This window comes from Gavia stellata, chromosome 4, assembly GCF_030936135.1.
Source record: "Gavia stellata isolate bGavSte3 chromosome 4, bGavSte3.hap2, whole genome shotgun sequence".
Taxonomy (NCBI): Eukaryota; Metazoa; Chordata; class Aves; order Gaviiformes; family Gaviidae; genus Gavia; species Gavia stellata.
Genome location: NC_082597.1, coordinates 62,533,699 through 62,556,481, shown reverse-complemented (window position 1 = coordinate 62,556,481; position 22,783 = coordinate 62,533,699). Strand labels below are relative to the sequence as shown.

General features: G+C 48.8%; 2 protein-coding genes across 2 annotated transcripts in view; one reads left to right on the top strand and one right to left on the bottom strand.

Annotated features, from left to right (window-relative positions):
• Nucleotides 1–12,453, bottom strand: part of PAH (phenylalanine hydroxylase) — a 39,807-nt gene extending 27,354 nt beyond the window's left edge. The window contains exons 1-2 of the mRNA XM_059816526.1: nt 12,412–12,453; nt 8,086–8,193 (exon numbers count right to left, since the gene is read on the bottom strand). Of these exons, the coding sequence (XP_059672509.1) occupies nt 8,086–8,193; nt 12,412–12,453 (150 nt within the window). The remainder of the gene's footprint in view (nt 1–8,085; nt 8,194–12,411) is intronic.
• Nucleotides 12,454–21,815: 9,362 nt separating this feature from the next.
• On the top strand, nt 21,816–22,475 carry ASCL1 (achaete-scute family bHLH transcription factor 1). Its single transcript, XM_059817198.1, has one exon. It carries the CDS (start codon nt 21,816–21,818, stop codon nt 22,473–22,475), a length of 660 nt encoding a protein of 219 aa, XP_059673181.1.
• The last annotated feature ends 308 nt before the right edge of the window (nt 22,476–22,783 follow it).

The following is a 22,783-nucleotide window of genomic DNA, read 5'->3' as shown; positions in this document are numbered from 1 at the left end:
TAATTTTTTTTTTTTTTTTTATTTTATGGAACTTCATTATTTCTGAGCTTTTTTTTTTTTTTTGATGGAACCTAACTCCTAACCTAACTGGGTTCCTAACCTAATTGACGATCTGGGCTGTCACATGTTTGAGGCTGGATTCACACCTGAACTATTAACATTGGTCTCTTCTGCCTTTCCTGTTTTAGAGCTGGTAGGAATCAGGTGAGCCCATGGTTTGAGATTAGATGTGCCTTTTCTGTATTCACCCCATCATTCATTGCAACTGCAAAGAAGTTGCAGCAGGTTGGTGCTTCCCTACTTCTCAGGCTTATGACCAGCATAGAGGTTGAGTTTCTCCTACATGGACACATCCTATCATAAAACCACGTACCTGCTGGAGTGCTTCTGTGTTGGTAGAGGATGGGTAGCTGTTCACCTTGCATTTATTTCAAAGCAGTGTACTAGCCCATTTCTAATATACTTTTTAGCAAGTATTAACAATTCAGAACAGATTTTGTCTTGAGGACTGAGGGCAGCATTCGGTGTAACACCTAATGGAGATCACAGGGGTACAGTATTGCCAGATCCCTTGAAGTTAGCAGAAGTCACTCCAAATTTCTTGCTTTTTTCTTAAAACCTCCAGTCCTGGGGGTAAATTATCTCAGCTTTCATTATTTGAATATCCAAGTTAACTGTGTCTCTACTACTCCCCATTAGAGAAAGAAGTCTGAAGATGTGTTCTCAGAGCTCAAAAATCAAGTTAGAACTAAGTCCATTTTGTGTAAGTCATGATTTTTGAATGACAGAGATTGACGATACAGATATCAGTTTACAACAGAGGCAATGGTGGATGCAGGAGGAGATTGCCCATCTCCCTGCCTGCCTTACCCCACAGTGCTGGATCTCAGCCTTGGCTCCCTCTCCGAGGCTGTGAAGCAGCTCCAGACCCTTCCCCAGGCTATTCCAGTTATGCCATCCTGAACGAGCATTTCCTGGGCTGCAGCTGCCCTACACTGGCGTGATCAAACCAGCCTGGTGTTACACTACTTAGGCAGTCTTGCAGAGGTCACCACCAAGACGTTTTCATCTCACCCTCAGAGAGTTTAATGGTCTGAAAAATGGTCTGGAAAAGAGAAGTTGTGTTTTTATAGCTACATGGGGAACCTTTCAGTGGGGATGGATACTTTCTGGGAACGTTAAGGGCTACTGCTTCCCATGGTGTTCGTACGTCCCTCTGTTTACGCATTACTAAATGCTCCTGTATACGGTTGCTAAAACTAAGTACAGCTGTGAAATCCATCTGCAGCTTGTTTTCATGATTGTTGTCATTAAGCAAGTTTGGCTTCATCAGGAGATCCCACATTGTTACCAGATGAAGAACCATTGACAGCGCTACGGTGCTGCTAATCAACATTCAGTGAGAACTTGGGTGAAATCTCCCAAAACAAGGATTTACTTGCACTTTCCTGATAGAAAAATAAGCAACATGTTCTTTTAACCCTTGCCACGGGTTAGTTCAGGGCTTCATGAAGGAGGACACTTTCAGAAGCACAAGTAGAAACTCAGTGCCTAATTTTCACAGGAGATCAGGGGAGTTAGGAAGTTACAGCGATGCCTTCAGCCATGGTTTCCCACAGTGAAGACAAAGACAGCTGTCTGGTTCAGCTTTACTGTCCAAGGGCCTGCTTCTTAGCTGAAGACACTGCTTCCACATTTTCTCCTTCACATCTGCTACGGTCTTCCTTGCATGACAAGCTCACGGAGCCAAAAGGACCCAGAGTTGGCCCCTGCCAGCAAACAGCTCCAAAGGGTAGCCGCCCTGGAGCAGCCCCTGGTGTCCACCCCTTTGCACTTCTGCACCAAAACTAAAGTTTAGTATGAGGCATTCAGCACAATCCAGCCACAAAACACATGGAGCGGGACAGACCAAAAAACATATGTGACAGCATGTGGCACTGCACAAGCATCCAGCAAGAAGGCACTCCTCTCTTTAAACTCATGTTGGTTTACTAGATCAAAGAGGCCTGTTCTCTTGGCCCTGGAAAGAGGAGAGCTCAGACTGAGGTCATGGATTTTGAGCAGTGAGTTCAGGTGTAATAAAACGATTGTAGATGTGCATATGCATACTGTGATGAAAAAACAAGTCTCTTGGGAAAGGCATGCCTGGCCTGCTCACCTATCACTGCGGACATGTCCAACACACCCCCTGGCCAAAGTGACTGCTCGCTTCTCCTGATTTGGAAACAACCCAAAACACTGCAGAGCCAATACCTTCCCAAAGGACAAAGAGATAACAGTCACTTTGGATTTTCTGTTGAATAAAGTAAGCTCCTAAACAGAAAAAGAGCACAGTCATCTTTACTGGCTCTGAAAGCACAGGGTCTCATTTAGTGCAGCCCGTTACACTCATCCAGTCCTCCCACTGAGCAGTAACTTACTCCAGGAGCTGGAGTACTACTCAGTGAAAATCAGTGGGGCTGCTTTTGAGCTAGAGCCATAACCACTGTAAGAAACACCACTGATGGCTGGACCTTGTACTGAAGTCTTGCTCTGTATTTGGGAAGGTCACGCAAGTGAAGAGAAGATGGAAGGCTCCTCTCTGAGAATGGGTTGAGCAAACTTGTAATATATTCCAACCCAATGTTTGCCACATACTACAGCTGACATGTCTTCTACTACTTGTAAATCCATCAGGAAAAGAGCTTTGGAGGAAATTAATGTATTCACAAATTCATGTGGAAAAATTTCAATTAAAACTTAGGGCAGGCCTTTTTGCATGTTGAAATGTTTAGTTCTGATATTTTTTAATGATTAATTTAACTTTGGAAAAGCCAATCTTTGAGGGGGGACAACTTTTTTTCCACTTTTTTTCTTTCAGAATGGACTTTGTTGTTGTTTAAAAAAGTGATCTGAATTTCAATAGGCTTTTATCACTGCAGAGAAAAATAAACATTCCCATCAAGTGTAACTTTTGGTTTAACCCAAAATGCTCTGCTTTGCTTTTTCAGTTTTGATAAGAAACCTGGAAGATTTCTGTCTTTTTCTGACCTGGTCTTATACTCTGTAACTTTTTGATTTGTCCAGTGAATCAAAAAAGAAATGTAACTCCACAATGACTATTCTGTCTTCCTGATTTTAAGTATGATATTTTGCTTATGTGTGATGTTCTGTTTCAGACTAAGGTATCTATTTGAGTTTTGGCTTCCTAGCTATGATCTTCTGTAATAGCATGAGACAAATAAACAGCATATGGCTGTACCAAGCAGTGCCTTAGTGTTCAGCAGGTCCTGTTAAAATGAAGTTGGTGTAAAGACTCTGCTGGCTGGTTTATGCTGTCTCTATGGCCACCCTCAAGCCTGCAATGAGGACAGAGGTGTTGCCCAAGCAGAACCCATAAGGAAGCTGTATGCACACTAGGACAGATAAAGATTATGGACAAACAGGCTTTTCAAGTGCAAAATAATTGGGTTTGATAAGCAGAAAGTGAATCTTTACCACATCTCAATACACACACAGAGCAGCTAGTGTGGAAGCAAAGTGGATTCAGTTTTAACAATCTGCTTATTGCTGGGCATGATTGAGCTGCTATTACATTACAGCGCATGTCAGAGTGCGTGTCTGGCCCTGCGGACACTGCCTTTCCACAGGGAAGGTGGAGAAAGGACTGCAGGGACTCCACTGCCAACAGTGGCATAGGGCACCCTGGGTGCAGAGCAGTCCAGGAGGAGCACATTCATGCAGCCATGCAGTGATTTGCAAAACAGAGGGGAGACAAGAGCCAGGAGTTGGAAGAGCTTAGGAGCCTGCTGAGGTCTGGTGTTTGGAGGGGTCTTCCTGAGTGCTACTTGTTTTTGTGTGAGAGACTGGGAAAGGACTCTCCTCCCGCCCAAAGTGGATGTTTAACCCTTCCATAGTCATGGTCTGGGTTTGCTTTTAAAGACAGTGTGCTGGTTTGGGCTAGGATAGAGTTAATTTTCTTCATAGTAGGTAGCATGGGGCTATGTTTTGGATTTTTACTGGAAACAGTGTTGATAATACAGGGATGTCTTCGTTATTGCTGAGCAGTGCTTACAGAGTCAAGGCTTTTTCTGCTTCTCGCACCACCCCACCAGCGAGTAGGCTGGGAGGATGCACAAGAAGTTGGGAGGGGACACAGCTGTAACAGCTGACCCCAACTGACCAAAGGAATATTCCATACCATATGACATCATGCTCAGCATATAAAGCTGGGGGAAGAAGATGGAAGGGGGGGGGGTGTTCAGAGTGATGGTGTTTGTCTTCCCAAGTAACTGTTACGCGTGATGGAGCCCTGCTTTCCTGGAGATGGCTGAACACCTGCCTGCCCATGGAAAGTAGTGAATGAATTCCCTGTTTTGTTTTGCTTGCATGCACGGCTTTTGCTTTACTTATTAAACTGTCTTTATCTCAACACACAAGTTTTCTCACTTTTACCCTTCTGATTCTCTCCCACCATCCCACCAGGGGGATTGAGTGAGCGGCTGTGTGCTGCTGAGATGCCAGATGGGGTTAAACCACAATAGTCTTTTTGGCACCCGACGTGGGGCTTGAAGTGTTCAAGATAACAACAGATGTGATTGGAATGTGCTAGATCGAATTTATAGCTGTTAATTGCTGTTTAGCTATTAATTGACAGGTTTCTGTGCTTGCCATGAGGCTTGCTTGCCCTACGATAGTAGAGTCTGGTGCTCGTTACTGGCTGCTTTTTTGCTTTCACTGCTTGCTGTACTGCTTATCATCTTACTCTGCTGTGCTTGGGAACATTTTGATAACAGCAATGGCCATGCGCCGGGCTGGCAGACGGCCAGGGCATTGCTGCTGTTTCTGCACTGCTGCACTGGACAGGCTGGAACTCCAGTGTGAACTCAAGTCAAAGGGACTGTGACCTGTGGATGAGTCCATGCGGGAGCAGGGCACCCCGAAGCATCTGTGGCCATGGATAAACCCATGTTAGAGCACATATATCTCAAAGTGTCTGTGCCACAGCAGGTATACCTCTGAAGGGATTGTGGCCCAAAGATAAGTCCATGCTGGAGAAGGTACACCTCGAAGCATCTGTGCCTATGGATAAGTGCATGCTGCAGCAGGTACACCTTGAAGCATCTGTGGCTGTGCATGAGGTCATGCTGGAGCACCTCAAAGCATGTGGCCATAGACAAACCCATGACAGACAGAAATGCTTTCAGCTTAAAAAGCCATATAGTCTTTTTTAAATATGTGCCTGCCTTTCTGAGGGTCCAGGCCTTCTTCCATAGAGACTGCTTGCTCTTTTTTTGGGCATCGTGCATTGGCCCAACACTGAAACGCATTAGAGAGAATATGAATCAAGAGTAAACATAAGAAAAAAGTAGATATAATAAAGTACATTTTGGACATAAAGCCAGCAGACATAAGGAGCTGAGTACATAGAGGAGATTCCTCAGAAAAAAGCCTTCAAGCTACATAGCAAAAACAACAGTTGTCACTGTATCCTCATACTTGAGTGCAAATGGAACCTGAACAGAAAATAAGAGTTTGGGTCTTTGAGCAAAAAAACAAACATGAGAGCATGCAGCACACTGTCAACTGCATGAGCAACCCTGAGAGATGTTTAAGTAGTACAAACATTAATGTTTCCCCAAAACACACTGAAATTCTCTTAAACTTTGTGTCTCAGTTACAGGATATAATTCTGTGCCATGAGTACTCTCTCTGTAGCCACTGGCCTTGTGCCTTCACCTACCTCGATATGAGGCTCCTCTACCTTCAGTCCATCCTGACCCACAGAGAGGGCTTACCCAATTCATCTGGGCTGTGTTTGGACACTACTTCCTTCCCTGGGATGTTTGCCTCCTGGGCGAATACAGATTACGTCTGGACTGGGGAGCAGAGGTGGTGTTTGATGATCCAACAGTCCTGGATGTCCTGTTATCCAAGTGCAGGGCCAGGCTGGACCACAGCACAGCTCCCTTTGGGCTCTTGCTCCCCATGGAGATCAAGCTGTGGTGGGGGCTAATGCCTAGCCAAGTTTCATGCCAGCACAGAAGTAGGACATGGGTGGGATGTGAACCTGGGAGTGAGGAGCTGCTCCTGCATCTCGGCCAGGGACACAGGAGTGACTGAACAGCCCTCCCAGAGTAACAGAATTTTTTTCTCCAGCTCCTAAACCAAGGAGAGGATGAACCTCCCCAGGTCCACACAGACACCTACTTTACAGAAAGGCAGCCTGGCTGCTGATAGCACCAAGAGATCTCTCCTTTCTTTAGGTATCCCCTCAATTCCTCCTTGTCCCCACCCTTCACCTGCGTATCACCACCTTCCCCGTCTCTGTTGCTGATGTCACTAAGCACAAAGTCTGTGTCTCTGAGGCACCATGATTATGGTCTGGGTGGGAAAGGGTGGGGGTTTTCTCAGACGTACATGTCCATGAATCTTACACAGCTGTACAGAGGGCGAGGTCCTTTGCGTTGAGTTAGAACAGCCCAAGGGCTGCTCTGGTTTAGACACCCCAGCACCCATGAATTCATTAATGACAGTCCTGAGGAGCTGAAGCTGCAGGTCAGGCTTGTACCACTAAATCCCTTCCCTCTAGCCCTACTACACTGCCAACAGCATGCAAAACCGGCACAAGAGCTCCTATGCCTGGTCTCTTGTCAAACCTTGGTGCTGGGGGAGACTGCAAGTTTGCACAGAAAGAATTGGCCTCCTTGGGATGGGAAACGACCACAGTGCAGACATCTTTAGGTGAGCCCCATCCCCTCAGTTGCTGTCAGGGTCACTTGGGAAAACTGTCATTCAGCCGGTCTAGTTTAGGTACCTGCTTTGGGGCAAGAAGAGTCATATGCAAGGAGTAGCTATTTCTCTCCTTCCTATACTAGCTCCCCTGCAGATTTTCCTTTAAGGCTGATAGCAATTTGGTTAGTACACAGCAATGCATTTAACAAGAGCATATCAACAGGCTTCCTTAGTTCACCTACAGACATGCACGCTGCTGACATACAGACATCTTGCAGGACTGTTTTAAAATGGTCATTTCACAGATTTAGACTAGCTCTGCTGTCATTGCTATGAATTTCCCCTCATCTTAATGAATCAAATATGTCCTATAACTCATAATTATTTTTCATTTGTACTAATACCACACAAACCTTTCTTTCCTTAGTCAATTCAGTTCATGAATGGAAAGTATGCAGGCCACAACTTTTTACAGTGTTCTATAGAAAGAGCTGCTTTCAGGCACAACTATTACATGATGACGTTCTTTAAAAAAAAAAGTCACAAAACCAATATAACAGAGTGTATTTGCTAGGGAGCACAGGGTACACAGCTGTGTGTGTTGCAACACAGCCATCCTGAATTGCAAGGATTTCGTGCTTTTCAAATGGCATCCATGACATCTGGGAAATATTTCTGGAAGAATAAATAGGCACACGATGTCCTGAAAGGTAAATGGCTCCTTGTTTCCCCAAAAGCTTTCCAAATGAGTCAGTACAAGCAGCTGAGTTCCTTTGGAGAGAAAAAACTGCAAAATGCTGCCATTTTTATGCTGTTTTGTAGGTACTGTCTACCCTCTCTGTAGAATTACTAGCAGTGGGAGATGGTGGGCTTATTTATATGAGATTTACTGAGGTAAACCAGGGCTAAGAGGATGGTAGCTGCCCCCATTAGAAATACTTCATGCAACATGTATACTGTTAGTCACATGGCTCACATTCAGGTTATATTTGCCGTTCTATACATATAAATATACATATACATACTCAGACATCAATCTCAAGTTATGGCTCAATTCAATTCTACCTCTTACTTAAGCAGTTACAGTGGAATAGCTCCTTCTTAAACGGAGAAAATGCATTTTTTCCTCCCTCATATTAGTTAAAAGTAGAGGTTTTAATTTAAAAGTTTGAAGTAAAATTTTAACTTAAAAAGGCCACTTCTGCTCCAGAACTTTAAGTGATTTTAACCCCGAAAAAGAAACGCATGCCTGTTTCCGCCATTATGGCAATGAAACAGAATTAGAAACATGACCACAAATACCCTGAGCAAATGTTGCTGCAATGCAAAAATGTAAAGACATGGTCAGGTCTCCTGAAGGAAAATATTTACCTCAAATGTGCGCAGAACTTTAGCCAATGCCCCAACTTCTTCTTTCAGAGAGAAAATCAAAGAAATCACACCATTTTTATTTGAGGACTCTTCAATGTACATAGATTCCTGAAAGAAAACAAACAAACAAAAAGTTTTACTTTCACCCTAGGAGTCAGTTTTGGTTTGCTGCATTTTCCTTTTGCACAGCATCAGCCATGTAAAGAGGGTATAAAGTTGCTTTAAGTGGGAATCAAGGCCACTGTTGCTGCCAGAAGTAAAGCAGCTGTGGGGCTACTCTGATTTATGATGGCAGAGACACAAATCCCTTCTCTCTAGGTAAGGCCCATGTGTGATCAAGGTAGTCAAAAAGGGCAGGAAAATAGCCTAATATCATCTCTGCCCTGCTTCACCTCTCAAGTGTGTCAAGCTCACGAAAGAGCAGAAACATTATTGCGCTTGGGTTTCAGCTACAGTGAAAAGACCTTCCCTCAGGCTTTCGTTTCATTAACGCTCAGGATTAAGCAGAGCAATGTAGATGAGCTCTGTGCAGAGATGCAGACCATGATCTGTGTTTCCCTTCAGTTCTGCTTGTACCTTCCAGGTAGCCCCAGGAGAGGTGGTATTCACAAGAGGGATATGGAATTTGTTTTGAAAACAAAATGTCTACAACAACAAAGAAAAAAAGGGGAAAAATGTTGGAGCAAACATTTAGATCTTCCCTAAATCCCACAGTGAGTTAAGGCTCAGTTACAGCAAGGCATGTTTTCATTTATGTTTGTTCCCTTTCTCTTATTGATTTTCTGCTCTGCAAATTCCAAAAGGCAATTTCCAGTATTGCCAAGCAAGGAGAATGTTTATTTTAATTATTTTCATGGTTCTCATTACCAGAATGTCTTAGTATGTCTCAGTACATGTGTTTCTTTTCACAAAACCCCTGTTAAGTAGGGAAGAGCTATTTTACCACTTCAGAAACAGGAAACTGAGTCCTGGAGAGGGGCCAGGTTTTCAAAATTGTCTGGGTACCTGGCATGGCAGGTAAGCACCTGCTGAGATTTCCAAAATAGCTTAATTTTCCTGATGTCGGAGTAAATTTGATGCACAACCATCACAAACTTTTGGAAGTCACATTAATGTCTTGTTTGTTGGGGGGTTTTCAACATCTACTGGCCTTGGTTGGTATTTCAAAGATCACACCAGACATCTGCAACACAGACAGATACTGGTGTAACAAGTCCTGAGCCAAAACTTGACTCCAGGTATGCATTCAATTTTTCTTTATGAAGATCTGTATTTTCAGTCAGAGCCTGTTCTCATTATAGCTGTTGCTTAATTTAACATATAAATCAGAGTATAAAGAATCTCAGTTCCCAAATATTGTCCTTAGAAAAGACAGTCTTTGTAGCAGACAAATGAATAACCAAATCCATCTGGCCTGAAGCCATAAAGCTCTTGGTGGGACTACATTTTCTGAGGCAGTGTTATAAGGAACTGCCTTCTTTTGTAAAGTAAATAATTGGTGATCCTTCAGGCTGTCTCTGAGGCTGCTGCTAATCTGAGAATTCATTGCCAGAGACTGGCAACAGATTTTTCTGTCTGGCTTTATTTCCAGAGATTGCAAAGGTTATCCAAATATTTTCCACCTTTATGGGGAACGTCTAGTGGGAACTGTAGTAGAAATACTGGTTTTATGCACCAGGGAGAAGATTGTCACCTGCTCAACTGTGACACTTCCCGCAGCATCTGTGTGTCTCCTGGGTCCTCACCCAGCCAGGGAGCTGGCCCAGCTCTTAGCTGGTGGAGACCAAGAGGAAAAGCACTCAGGAGTGGTGTGTCAGCTGGCTAATGAAACCCATTTACACCTGAAGCAATCATGAGGGGAAAACAATGACAGGAGTCTGTCAAAAGGCAAATGAAACATCAGGAGTCCAGAAAATTTATGATAGCTAGTGCAACCAAAACTATCATCTGAAACACTAGCCATGCATTGCTTTGCTCTTCTGTTTTCCCCCACCACAACCAACACTGATCTTAAGGACAGAACTGTGCTACACCAGTGTCTGCCCGATGGACCAAAAACTCAGTTTTCATGGTCTGCACTGGAACTGTTTTAAAAGCTGTGTAGTTACGTATTTAAAATGCTCTTGCAAAGGCATGCAGCAAGGACCAACTTCTATGGCAGGTTGACTTGAATCGGTGTGACAAAGCAAGAATTTGTGGTTTGGACACCTGCAGGGGATATAATGCAAGGTTCAAGTCCTGCAATGTAATTTTGATGTTAATTGATCTCTTTATACCATGAAATTACACAAAAATGCCTTACAAACCTTCTTTCCAACCCAGATAGATTCTCATTGGTCACTAGCCTTGATGCACTGAGATCAACCACTTTCAAGCTGTTCTCACTCATTTTCTCACTCTTGTAAATTCATTTATGTTGGTGATTAAAAGTAAGACACATTGCAGTAGGGAGTACGCACTAATCCTGAAAACAAAGTGATACTTGCTTAATTTCTTGCACATCTGCATATACGCTCAGTTCACTGGAAGATCTTTGTACAAACATTAGTTCATGCCCGAGTCTGTCCACAGAGATGACAGCTTCCATTGCAAAAGGAAAGAAGAGTAAAATGATTGTTTTCCTGGTACCCAGTTCTTATCATTATATATGGAGGCGATATACATCAATACACACTGAAGACAATATACATCAACAAGTACACTGGAGGTAATATACATCAACATACACACAGGCACTCACATTTATTGCTGAGGTTTTTCTAGTACCTATGCATAGTTTTAACCATTGATCACAGTGTATCCATTCTCAATTCTGTTTCTAATTTCTTGGTTTTCAACCTGTTATATAGAAAGGAATTGCAATTTGGGGTAGTTCTACTGTTCTGTTACTACTGTGATTATGATTAAGAGTTGAACAAATTGTTTCATTGTCATTGAAATATTGCCTATACGGCATGTATATGTGATTTATAAATGTAGTGTGGGATAAATTAAGCTCTAATTGTCTTCCAGCTCCTTTTTTTCATTCCAAGAAGTAAAATAAGAACCAGTTGATGAATATGCACATCCATTCCTGGACCTACTACAATCTCAAAGATAGGTGATGGGTAGATGCAAGGACAGGTTTACCTGAGTGCAATGCAAACCTGCATTTTTACTTGACCACTTCTTACAAAGATGCATATAGCCTTTGTGACACATGTGGCAGTATTGGAGATCAGTAACACAGACCTGTCAGCCTTCTAATCAATTTCTGAGCAGGTTAGATAAAGCCTTTCAGAGTGAATTCCAGCACTGTTAAAGCCAGGGGAATTTTGGCTTGCAGTTTCAGTGACAGAAAAATTTCACTTCCGTGTTACAAATTTCAGACTTACTAGATACACAAAATAGTAGGGAAAAACTCAGAAAAAAAAAATTTCAAAGGAAATAAAACTCCTAAGTTACTTCTGAAGATGGAACTAGTTTCCAAGTCAGATTTCTTAAGGCATTTAGATGCTCAGCTTCCACAGATCTCATTGGGACCAAGCAATTACACAACTTGGAAAAGCAGCAAGGTGAGATCCTAGAGAATTGTTGTGGGAGTTCAGCCTCACACACAAAGCAGTAGGAAACCAGGCTTCCTTGGCTGCTCCATTCTTAAAAAGGCTTGTAGAAACTGAAGCCCTTTTTTTTTTCTTTTTTTCACATCTTCCACAGCTTGTCTCTGGCTTCAGCAGCATTGCGTAGGACACATGCATGCAGAATTTGGTTCTAATAATTAACCATGCTGGCCTCAGGTTACGTCACTTGCTCCTGCAGTAACTATAGTGCCTGTAATCGAGAGGCATGGGCTTCACAACTTTCCTGTATTTTCGAAAGCAAAGGGTTCAAAGTAAGTCAGTAAACATTAAAAAGAGGGGACATCAGAGTCCTAAAATGTAACGAATAGCTCCACCAGAAGAGCACGTAACTTCAGCTGCTTTTCTTTAACAGAAGAAGACAGTTTTCTTTCATCACACAGGTTTAAGACCTCCAATTAGCTGTGGTCTTTTCTGATTTTTCTTCTATTTGCCATATCTGCAAGGATACTGTTGCAATGTTCATTTTCATTCTCACTGCACTTTTGCAAGCACAATTAACAACAGACAAGTACGCCAGCTGCCAAAAGGGAGAATGACGGCAACCAAGCACCGCAAAGCATCGAGACGGGCGTGTTGTTTCCTCCTGCCTTGGATCACACTGACTCTCAGAGAGTGGGGGACAAGATTTGCAAGCATGGGGGGGGGCAGAAGGGAGGCAGCCACTGTCACCCCTGCAAAGAACGGGCACACAGACCCCATCGCTTACCTGGAAAGGGTCACCATTCATTTTGCAGTGCTGTGCATCCATGTTGCAGAGGCAGCAATGCCCACGCAAGGAGGCCCCTTCGCCGCTGCAGGTGAAGCCTTCCGACCTTACTACAGTGGCCAGAGCTCTGTGCAAAGGCATTTAAAGTGGAGCAAGTGAGGCAAAGCCATCCCCTTCCCCAGCTCCCTCCCCTGAAAACCATGCCAAGGGGGCGTTCTCCCTACACGCCCCCTCCACCCACCCCTAGCACATGGACAAACCACTCCACACCGGCCAGCCCCTGCGAGTCCCACCCCTGCACGTAGCAGCTCTCCAGCATATTGTTTCTATCTGCACCCAACGTGGACGAGCAGCATGCTTTGAATTAACAGCCTTCCTCCTCCCAATCAACGTCAGCCACTGTTTTCATTTTTGCACGTCAACACGTCGCCATCAGTTCAGCCTCACCCCCATCCATTCCCACCACTGTGCGTTTGTTCAGCCTCAGGTGGTTTTCCCACTGGGGCTCACTCCACATGACCAGAGATCAACTGTTCTCCAGGACCCGCTCTTTGGATGCCAGACATGAGCCAGGGAGGGCTGTGACACAGCGCAGCAGCGGAGGGATTTGTCTTTTTGGGCTGCGTCCAAGAGATCAGAGACCAAGAGACATCGGTGCACACACCAGACATTGGAGAGAGACCTGGTGTAAAGAAATCGTGAGACAGGAGTTAGCTGCATGAACCTCACACTGGGATATGAGTCTGGAAATGGAGAAAGGGAAGAAAGTAAAGGAAGAAAGGAGCAAGAAAGAGTAGGTCAGAGCTAGAGGGCAGGAGGATGCAGAAGAACTGCAGAAGATGTGAGTGTACTTGTATATAGTGTCAGCTGTGGAGAGCTAGAAGGGGAATGGAGGGAAGGGGCATGAATGATTTCAGAAAAGGTTGGTAAAAGTTTGATATAAAAAAGCCCAGATTTGGTTTAGAAAGAATCACCAAAGGCATTGAGGGAAAAACAGAAAGCCCAATACCAGAGGGCAGGTTAAAAAAAAAAATGGTCAAGTATCTATCTTGCTATTTGAAAGATGAAATCTGTACCAAGACAAGCTGTGTCAAGATAGGTAATCTTCCTATATTTTTGTGATGAAGATAAATTCTGTGGAATAGAGAAATCATCTCTTTATAGTTATTTTAGCCTTGAGGAAAGCTTTACTGCATGCACCAGTGCAAACTCAGATTTGTGAATAATAACAAAGACTTACCATGAATTATTGGTACTGACAAAATCCAATAGCTGCTAAATCCAATCAGCCTTATAGTAGAGAAACTGAGTGGAGCCACTTTCACGGATCTCAGTCCGAACCCGTGTTGAACCCCATGACCATGAAGTCAGAATGCAGCCCACTGAAATCATCGACTGTATAATGTGCATCTGAAGTAACTCAGTGCTTTGGGTGTGAATACATACCTTTTTCAGAAGAGCTGCTTGTTTGTGCATCCTGTGGCTACACACAGAGGTAGAAAGTTACTTTCTGAAGTGACCAGCAAGCCTGTGGTATGGGCTGGCAGGTCAAGGTAGGCAGCCAAATGTGATGCACACATAACACATTGGGCCCTGCTGACACCGTGGCAGCAGGTTGGGACAAGGAGAGATGGGGCAGTAGGAGAAAGGGAGGTTAACCTTGGTAATTGCCAGCAGTATAAAAATTACTCTTTTTTTAACTGCTCAGCCAGTAAGTTCACTATGGGAGGCAGTATTTTGTGTTCTGTGTTTGTGCAGCAACTGGCACGGTCCTATGCATGATAGGGACATCGAAGGCCACCTTGCAAAAAAAAAAAAGCAGTGAGACGAGGATGGTGACAACTCTGATTACAGTAGTCCCTGTGCAGGGCAGGACAGCCTGCAGCAACTGGTCTTGTTTACTTTCCCCACACACCATGCCTCGCTACCTGGTATATATTTCAACTAGATTTTTAAAAACTTAAATGCATGGCCTAAGGCTGGCCAAAATAACTGTGGCATCCAAAGTCATAAACTATTTTTTTCTGCCTTTTGTTTGTGCCTTCCTTTTTCTTTCTTTTTTCCTTCCCTTTTCACTAGCCTTTGATCAATCTTTTTTCCTTCTCTGTGGCTTTTACATGCATTTAGTCTTTTCTTCCTTTCTTCCATACCTTTTCTTATGTGTTACACCCTCTGTTCACTCTACCCTGTAATGGCAGTAATGGCAAGGCAAAGTGAAATATTGGGTATGCAAAATACTGCTCATGCCAAATCCTTGTAATTATCTGTTTTGACTCCTCCTACCCCCTATTTATATTGCAAGCTTATCTCTTACTCTTATTGCTACATAATCATAACAATATCACCAGTGTACTGCTGCCAGTTCACTGTTTAATCAGCCTGGACTACCAAAGGTTGCCTGGTAGCAAAAGGCACTGCTGGGGGAAGCAAAGCTCCTTCTTGCCAGGAGGAATTCCCAAATTCTCTTGTTGTGGAGCAAAGGGGGGTGTGCATGTGTGTGTGTTGTGTGTCTGTCTAGTGCCATTACAGTATGAAGACACAATTGCATCAGTACTGGTTACCTCGGACCATTTCAGAGTCCAAATTGCCTAAGCCTCCCTGTCCTCTTTGAAGTACTAGTTCAGCGTAGGGGTTCATCCCCCCGCAGTGACATTTCTAACTGGGATTTTCCACTTGGGTTTCAAGTTTCTCCATGTATCTGGTTCCCCGTACTCTGGGTGAGCACCTGAGCTTTGGGTCCGCTAGTCCCGCTCTGGGCTTTTGCTGCAGCACTGTGCAATCCCACTCCTTTCAACTATATGCAGATATACACTGATGTCCCACATTGCCTCCATCTAAAACCTCCTTTTCTTCCTCAGAAGCACACGCCTTCTTGGGGCACGCACACACACATGCACCACGCACATCCATTCCTGGCTGTGCTGCTCAGCCACAACTAAGAGGGCTCTTTGCACTAGAAGTTGGCAGGTTCCCCTGGCTGGCATGATGCAAGTTCAAAGGGCCACGGACTTTGGCTGCTTTTCAGACTGCTCTTTCCCACCTCTGCCTTTAGCCAGTATTTGTAGAGTGGTGGCTTCCCAGGAGCTGCATGTTTTCTGTTTTGGGCAGGGATGTCCCTTCCCACGCACGGACACTGGGACTATCCCTGGCCTGCAGCTCCCTACCTGCCCTGCTGTTTCAGGATGCCCCAGTCGATTTGAGGGAACATTGAGTAATGGAGAGAAGTTTTTCTCGTAAAAACAGAAGCTCTTGAAAAATTCCGAGATGAGGATTCAGTGAGTATCTATGGGGATGTGTGTGATGGCAGGGAGTGGGGAGGATCCCCCCTTACCGATTATTGTGTATGTATTTACCAGAGGTCTCCGGGTGCTGCAGCTCTCCATCCAGGCTGCCTTTCCTCACATCCCGGTATACATCGTGGTGTAGACCAGCCACATCCCCCCTCCTTGCAGAGCCGGGCTCCCCGACATCTCCTGCAGCCCGCTGCTAAATGCTTTTTGGCCCCACCCCATCCCCTCCCCAGACGAGTTTCCCCCATCCTCTTCCCTCCGCAGCGCGGCGTGGCCGGGAGGTGGCACTGTGTCTTCACGGCAGCGGCCGCCGGAGCCGGGGCGGGGGGACACCCGGCTGTCACCGCCGCCTGCCCCCGGGGAGGGGGGTCCGCCTCCCAGGCTGCGGCAGGCATCACCCAAACCCCCCTCCCACCGCTCCTGCCAGGGGACTGCCACCGCGGAGGGGCCGGGAAAAACACCCCTCGGCCTCCAAAATTCAGCTCTGCAAAAAGTGGCTATGGGGGGAGGCGGGGGGGCAGCCCAGTGTGATTTATCCCCCGGGGCTGTGATGGACGCGGGACGCGTGGCCGCACAATGGGGCCACCCGGCGGGGCCGGCGGGCGAAGGGCCCCGCTCCGCGGGCGCGGAGGGCCGGGGGCGCCGCGCAGCACCCGGCGGGACGCGCGGGAGCGGCGGAGGAGAGAGCGGACCGGGGCCGGGGCCGGGGCCGGGGCCGGGGCCAGGGGCGGGGGGGCGACTGCCGCGACTGCTGCTTTTTTTTTTTTTGCCTTTTTTTTTTTTTGCAGCCCTATATGCAAACTGTCACTTCAGGTTAGCACAAGACCTGATGTAGCTCATTAGCATGAGCTGTATCTAATATGCTTAAAACCTCTAATTATTTATTATGCCCTAATTGGCAGCCCAAGAAATGTCTGCAAAGTGATGAGTGTTCATCCCGAGACGCCTTTCGAGAAGAATTCAGCAGTGTCCCTGGTCAAACGTCATTTTTAATTCTACATTGGGGCACAGGCTTTATTCCTCTTGCAGACGATACAACGCTAAGAAAACTCACACAAATCGCTGTCCCGAGAACTAGCCTCCCTCCACCCTGGGCAGGATGGGGAACAACTACTCACGAACGTGGTTTAATGCTCAAAGTCCTTCTTTCTGTAAAGGGACGCTTAGGAAGAGACGTTAAAGTTCATCAAGTATGCAAAATTGTAGGCAGATGCTCCTTGAAAATGACTTACCCGAAGGAACTAGTCATCAGGGGAAAATCGCTTTCCTGCCTTCTGAAAGTAGCAAAGTTTTGAAATTTATATTCACATAGAAACTGTTTCAAAATAAGTTTACCTCTCTGGGGTCGCCGTCCCCTCCCTCCTAATTGCCTTTTTTTCGCCTTCCAAGTCTGTATTATGTTTCTTCAGGTTGCACCAACTATTTATTTACCTTTATTCTTTCTTTCTTTTCATTCATTATTTTCTCTCCCTCTCTTTCTTTTTTTTTTTTTTTTTCCCTTCCTTGTGTGTGTGGCTTCTCGGTCTGATCTGTAGCTTGTTACCACCCACTGCACGCTCTCTCCTGCAGCCGAGGTGTTTCTATACAAACTTCAGCGTCCAGTTGTCATATTAATTATTACACTGAGTAATGACTGAAATAGTCAAAATAAGGGGAGACTCAAGAGAGCTTTTTCTTGCTGCTCAAAGATTCAGCAAAGAAGCCTTGCAACAAAGCACTAATTGGTCCCCAGAAATACTCTGACAAGGCATGGAAGATAGGTTTCATAAAGCCCAGCAATTGTGAAGGGGGAAAAGATCCTTGAATAGACCCCACGCTTCTTTTCTAAACTCTCTTGCTGAGCAAAAAATGGACTGCTTCTTGAATACTGGACTGATCTTGAATGCTATACCCAGCAGAGAAAAAAATGCACCATTTATTGTAAGTTTTTTTTCCAGCTATTCATGTGTTCTATGTGGAGAATAAGCTGGTTTTGTTTACCATGAAAGACCTTTTACTTTATTTTCACTCTTGGGGGGGAAGCTGGAAAGGGGAGGGGGACGGCGAGGGGAGGGAGAAAAACACATGTGCCCAAATCCAGACGAGCTGCCTACTGTAACAAAATGGAGTGTAACAAATCCTACAGAAGTCCCGAATGTATCGATTCTTTGAAGATCTATATAGATTAACGACTTTCGTTCTGCTTTTCCAAGACGGCATTTAATCATAACGTAAATGGCCTTTAAAAAAGAAAAGGGGCGGAAAAAAAAAGGCATACCAAAGTTTAAAAAAAAAAAAAAGCAAGGACTTCAAAAGACCTCATGAGTGTGGCTACAATTTAGGCACACAAAAAAGCCACTAGAAAATAATGACAGTTCAAGATTTAAAAAAAAAAAAGAGGGGGGGAGAAAAAAAGAAAAAGGGGAAAAAAAAGCCCAATGAAAAGGGCAAGGGCTATTTATCATTATGTTAGAATTAAGAATTTCGAAGTGCAGGTGCAAGAGTGTGCATACGAGTGGGTGGAGGCGGGGGACCTTGAAACAATATTTATTATCTATAAATCTGGCAGCCCCAGACCCCTTACTCTGCGCCATGAGCAGCCAGGGGAGCTGGCAAGACTGGCATTACCTCGGACAACGCGAGGGGTGAGTTTGTTCCCCGGCTGCAGCGGATGGCGAGGGACGTGCTGGGCGAAGGGAGGAAAAGGCTCTGCCCTCCCCCCTCACCCCCTCCGGGCCCCGGAGACGGGAACCGAGCAGGGATAGAGCCACGGAGGCAAAATTACATGCGAGTTACACTCGGTGACCTCTGGGACTCACGTCTTTCACCTTTTTAAGAGCCCTCTGAGACTCCAGAAGGAGGGACCCAGAAACTCCAGTCTCTTTCTGCCATTTCGGGGAAAAAGGGCAGGAATTTCCCCACGTGGTGTTTCCACGCCAGTTCTGGTAGTGGGCTGCTCCAGAAAAATTACTCTGTTTAAATATGCATATAGTTTACAGGGTTGCAATTATTTTGCTATTGCTGATGCCACTTCCCAAAGCACTGGGATGTGAATCGCAGCGCTGGTTCATTACTGTTCATTACACCTGTGATGTCACAACGCAGAGCTGATGATGAAACAACTATTTCCAGTGCAGAGAATTCTGATGTCAGATAAGGGATGTTGAACAAACCATCCAGAAGTCTTGGAACTGAAGAGGGAGAGCTCCCTGTACAGCAAATAAACCTGAATGTTTTATCCTGCCTAGGTCTGGCTGTCTTGCCCAAGAGAGATTAAAATCATTTAATGTTTCATATGTGATGAGACAGTAGGCTAAAAATCAGAAAGAAACTCAGTGACCAGTGAAGAGGGCCCTGAAATAAATGTGATAGAGCTTAGACCAGACAGAACTACTTCACCTTTTTCATCATACATGTACATTAAAAGCTGCCATGTTAAAAATGACTAAAAGACTAGTCGAGCAGGTGCACATTAAGGTTCTGCCATACGACGTTGCTGCTTAATCAGTGTTTCAATTCACATGCCCAGGCAGGGTCAGTGATCCACTGGCAGATGACAAGTGATCTCTACAGCTCCAGACTGCTGTAATTGAGGCCAGCAGCAGAGCAGGGCTTATTTTTGCACTCATTTCCACTGAAACCTGAAGAGGGACTGTGCAGATCCCGTCCTTCCATGCTTTAGTGCTGGTGTGAGCATCAGGGATGAAAGCCACTTGCCAGGGACTTCCTAGAGCCATAATCTCACCCACCGCAAGACTGTCACACCATGGTTCTGCTTTTTGTAGGGGGCTAGAGAACACACACCTCTGAGTTTTCAGAGTGGAGAGGTGCAGAGAGAGGTGGAGATGAGACAGAGCTGAAGGCAGAAAGATCTGTTAAAGCTTGCACAGATACGTGGATATGTGAAAGGCAGGAGGGCAGGGAGAGAAAGCCATGCCGGGGTCCTCACTGCTGCTGGTGCCAAGAGCAGGGCCACCAGCGTGCCCGGGTGCTGATCCTGGCCATGTCTCCCAGGCTGCCCACACCCCCGCAGCCCCAAGGGTCGGCGTGACCACCAAGTCATGCCAGCCTCAAGCTCTCAACACCTCAGTGCCGCTTTTCCACATGTGGTCCTGAGCCACAAGTGAGACTTCACCTGGCAGCAGGAGTAGTTTCTCCTGCATAGGCCAGGGCCATCCTGACTCCTCAGTTACAAGCAAATGCCATTGCCTGCCTGGAAAGGTGGTGACCTGCTCCTACTTTGCAGGGTGCCATGGAAGGCAGTAGGGGCTCAGAGAGTTCTCCAGGACCAGCAAGCGGACAGCGTGACCTGAGAAATGGGCTCTGGCAGCAAAGAGAGAGCTGACTCCACATCTGCTTGCTCTGCCTTGCACACCCAGACTTTATGCTGCCCTCTGAGACAAACCTTCTACCCCCGTGCCGGTGGCAGTACTGGGGCGCTTAGACCTTACGGGTACCGTCCATTTTGGATGCACCTAAGCGGGTGGTGGTGGTGGGGGGGTATTCTTTCTCTCCAGAAAGGCTCGCCCCTTGGCACTCGGCATTTCAAAGGCGTAACTCAGGGTGACTTCTCCTGAGGCTATGCACGCTGCTGCTCCAAGCAGCACTCCTCCTAACACCCGCAGCGGTTCACCCGCCGTTGTCGCAAGCTAATAGAGCCATCAGGCCGCCCGCGGGGAGTGTGCAGCGCCGAGCACACGCGGCTCCGGCCGTTGTGGGGGGAGCAGCCCCCGGGGCACTGACGAAACTCAGGGTCGCAGCACCTGGTGAGTGAAGGAAGCGGTACCGGGCATCCCGGTGCTTCGCAGTGACGAGGACAAAACCGCCCTTTCGCGGTCCCGCACACGGAGAAGTTTCCCTCCCCGGCTGCCTGCGCACACGCCGCGTCCCGGCGCTGGCAAGGGCGCTTCTCCGGCGGGCATGCACCGGCCCGCCTGCCCACGCCACGGGACGCCTCCGCGCCAGCGCCGTCGGCCGGGCCACCCTCCCCTCCAAACCACGGGCAGGTGCCGCTAAGGTCGCCCCCAGCCCGCGAGCGCCCCGGCGGCAGCCGGAGCAGAAGATGCCCCGCACCTCCCGGGGCTGCCCGCACCCGCCTGCACCCCGGCTCCCCCGGGAGCCACCCCCTCCCTCGCCCTCATCCCGCCGCAGCAGCGCCCCGCCGCGCACCCCAGCTCCGCGGGGAACGGGAGGAGACGGCCGCAAACGGCGCTCGGGCACCCCCCTCCCGGGCAGGGCTCCCCCCTTTCCCTTTCGCCTGCAACCCGCCCCCCCACCCCGCCGGAGCCGCGACTCCCCTCCCCGCGGCGGCCCACGCGCGCCGCCTCCCGCCCCGCCAGGCCGCGCCCGCCGCCGCCGCCGCCCCGCGCGGCGCCCCGGCGCGGGTGTTTGCTCAGGGCCGGGAGCGCGGCACGCGCCGGGCGCACGCACTTGCAACAACAAACCCGCGAGGGGTGGGGGCGGGGGCGGGGGAGCGGGCACCGGGGGGCGGGGGGAGGCGGGGCCGCGCGGCGGCCAGCGCGTGTGCGCCGGGGGCCGCGGGGGGGGTGCGTGTGTGTGCGCCCCCCCGCGCTGAAAAGGCGGTGGGGCTTCGCGGCCCGCGGCCGCTTGCGGCAAAGCCGGGGAGCGTGGAAGGCGCAAGGTGCAGAGTGTGTGTGTGTGTGTGTGTGTGTGTGAGCGCGGGGGGGCCGGCGGGGGGAGAGTGAGTGAGTGAGTGCGTGCGTGTGCGCGCGCGTGTGTGTGTGTGTGTGTGTGTAGGAGAGGAGGGGGGGCGAGCCCCGTCCGCCCCTTATAAGAGACACAATCCCCAGGCACTTTTTTGCAAAAGGGGCTTTGCAAAGCAGCCTGCGCACACGCGAGCGCCACGAGCCTCCCCGCGGCCGCCGCACGGAGGGCGAGAGGGAGGGGGGCGGGCAGAGCCGCCCGCCATCCCCGGCCGTCCGCCCGGCTCCGCCGCCCGCTCCCTGTGGCCGCCGCTGCCCCTTTCCCCCGGCCCTCCGTCGCCTAGCCCATCTTTTTTAAGCGAACGCCGCAAATCCCCCTTCTTTCCCCCTTTTTAAACCTCTTTTTGGTGGTGGGGGGACGGGGACCGGCCGCCGCTCGGGCGCCCCCGCCTCGCAGGACGCCCCCGCGCCCATGGCCAGCGGCAGCCCCGCCAGGATGGCCAGCGGCGCCGGGCAGCCGCCCTTCCTGCAGCCGGCGTGCTTCTTCGCCGCGGCGGTGGCGGCCGCCGCCGCCGCCGCCGCCCCGCCGGGGCCGCCGCCGGGAGCGCCGCCGCCGCAGCTGAGCCCGGCGGGCGGGCAGCCCTCCCCGGGCGGCAAGCCCTCGGCGCCGCGGGCCGCCAAACGGCAGCGCTCGGCCTCGCCGGAGCTGATGCGCTGCAAGCGGCGGCTGAACTTCAGCGGCTTCGGGTACAGCCTGCCGCAGCAGCAGCCGGCGGCCGTGGCGCGGCGCAACGAGCGGGAGCGCAACCGGGTGAAGCTGGTGAACCTGGGCTTCGCCACCCTGCGGGAGCACGTCCCCAACGGCGCCGCCAACAAGAAGATGAGCAAAGTGGAGACGCTGCGCTCCGCCGTCGAGTACATCCGCGCCCTGCAGCAGCTGCTCGACGAGCACGACGCCGTCAGCGCCGCCTTCCAGGCCGGCGTCCTCTCGCCCACCATCTCGCCCAGCTACTCCCACGACATGAACTCCATGGCGGGCTCCCCCGTCTCCTCCTACTCCTCCGACGAGGGCTCCTACGACCCGCTCAGCCCCGAGGAGCAGGAGCTGCTCGACTTCACCAGCTGGTTCTGAGCGCCGGCGGCCTCCGCGGCAGGTGGGTGCGCGCCCGCGGAGGGCCGGGGCGCCGCGGGGCGGGAGAGGCCGGGGCGGGGAGGGCGCCGCGGGGCGGAGGGGGTGCAGCCGCCGGGGGAGCGGGCGCAGCCCAGGTGCCCCCGCAGGCGGGCGCCGCGCGTCCCGCGGTACTTACGAGCGGCTCCGGCAGCCCGGCGCTGCGCAGGTCCCGGCGCGGCTCTGATCTCTCTCTTTTATTGTTACAGGACTGTTGCAAAAGGGAAAAAAAACCCACAAAAACACATCACACACAGAAAGACAGACAAAAA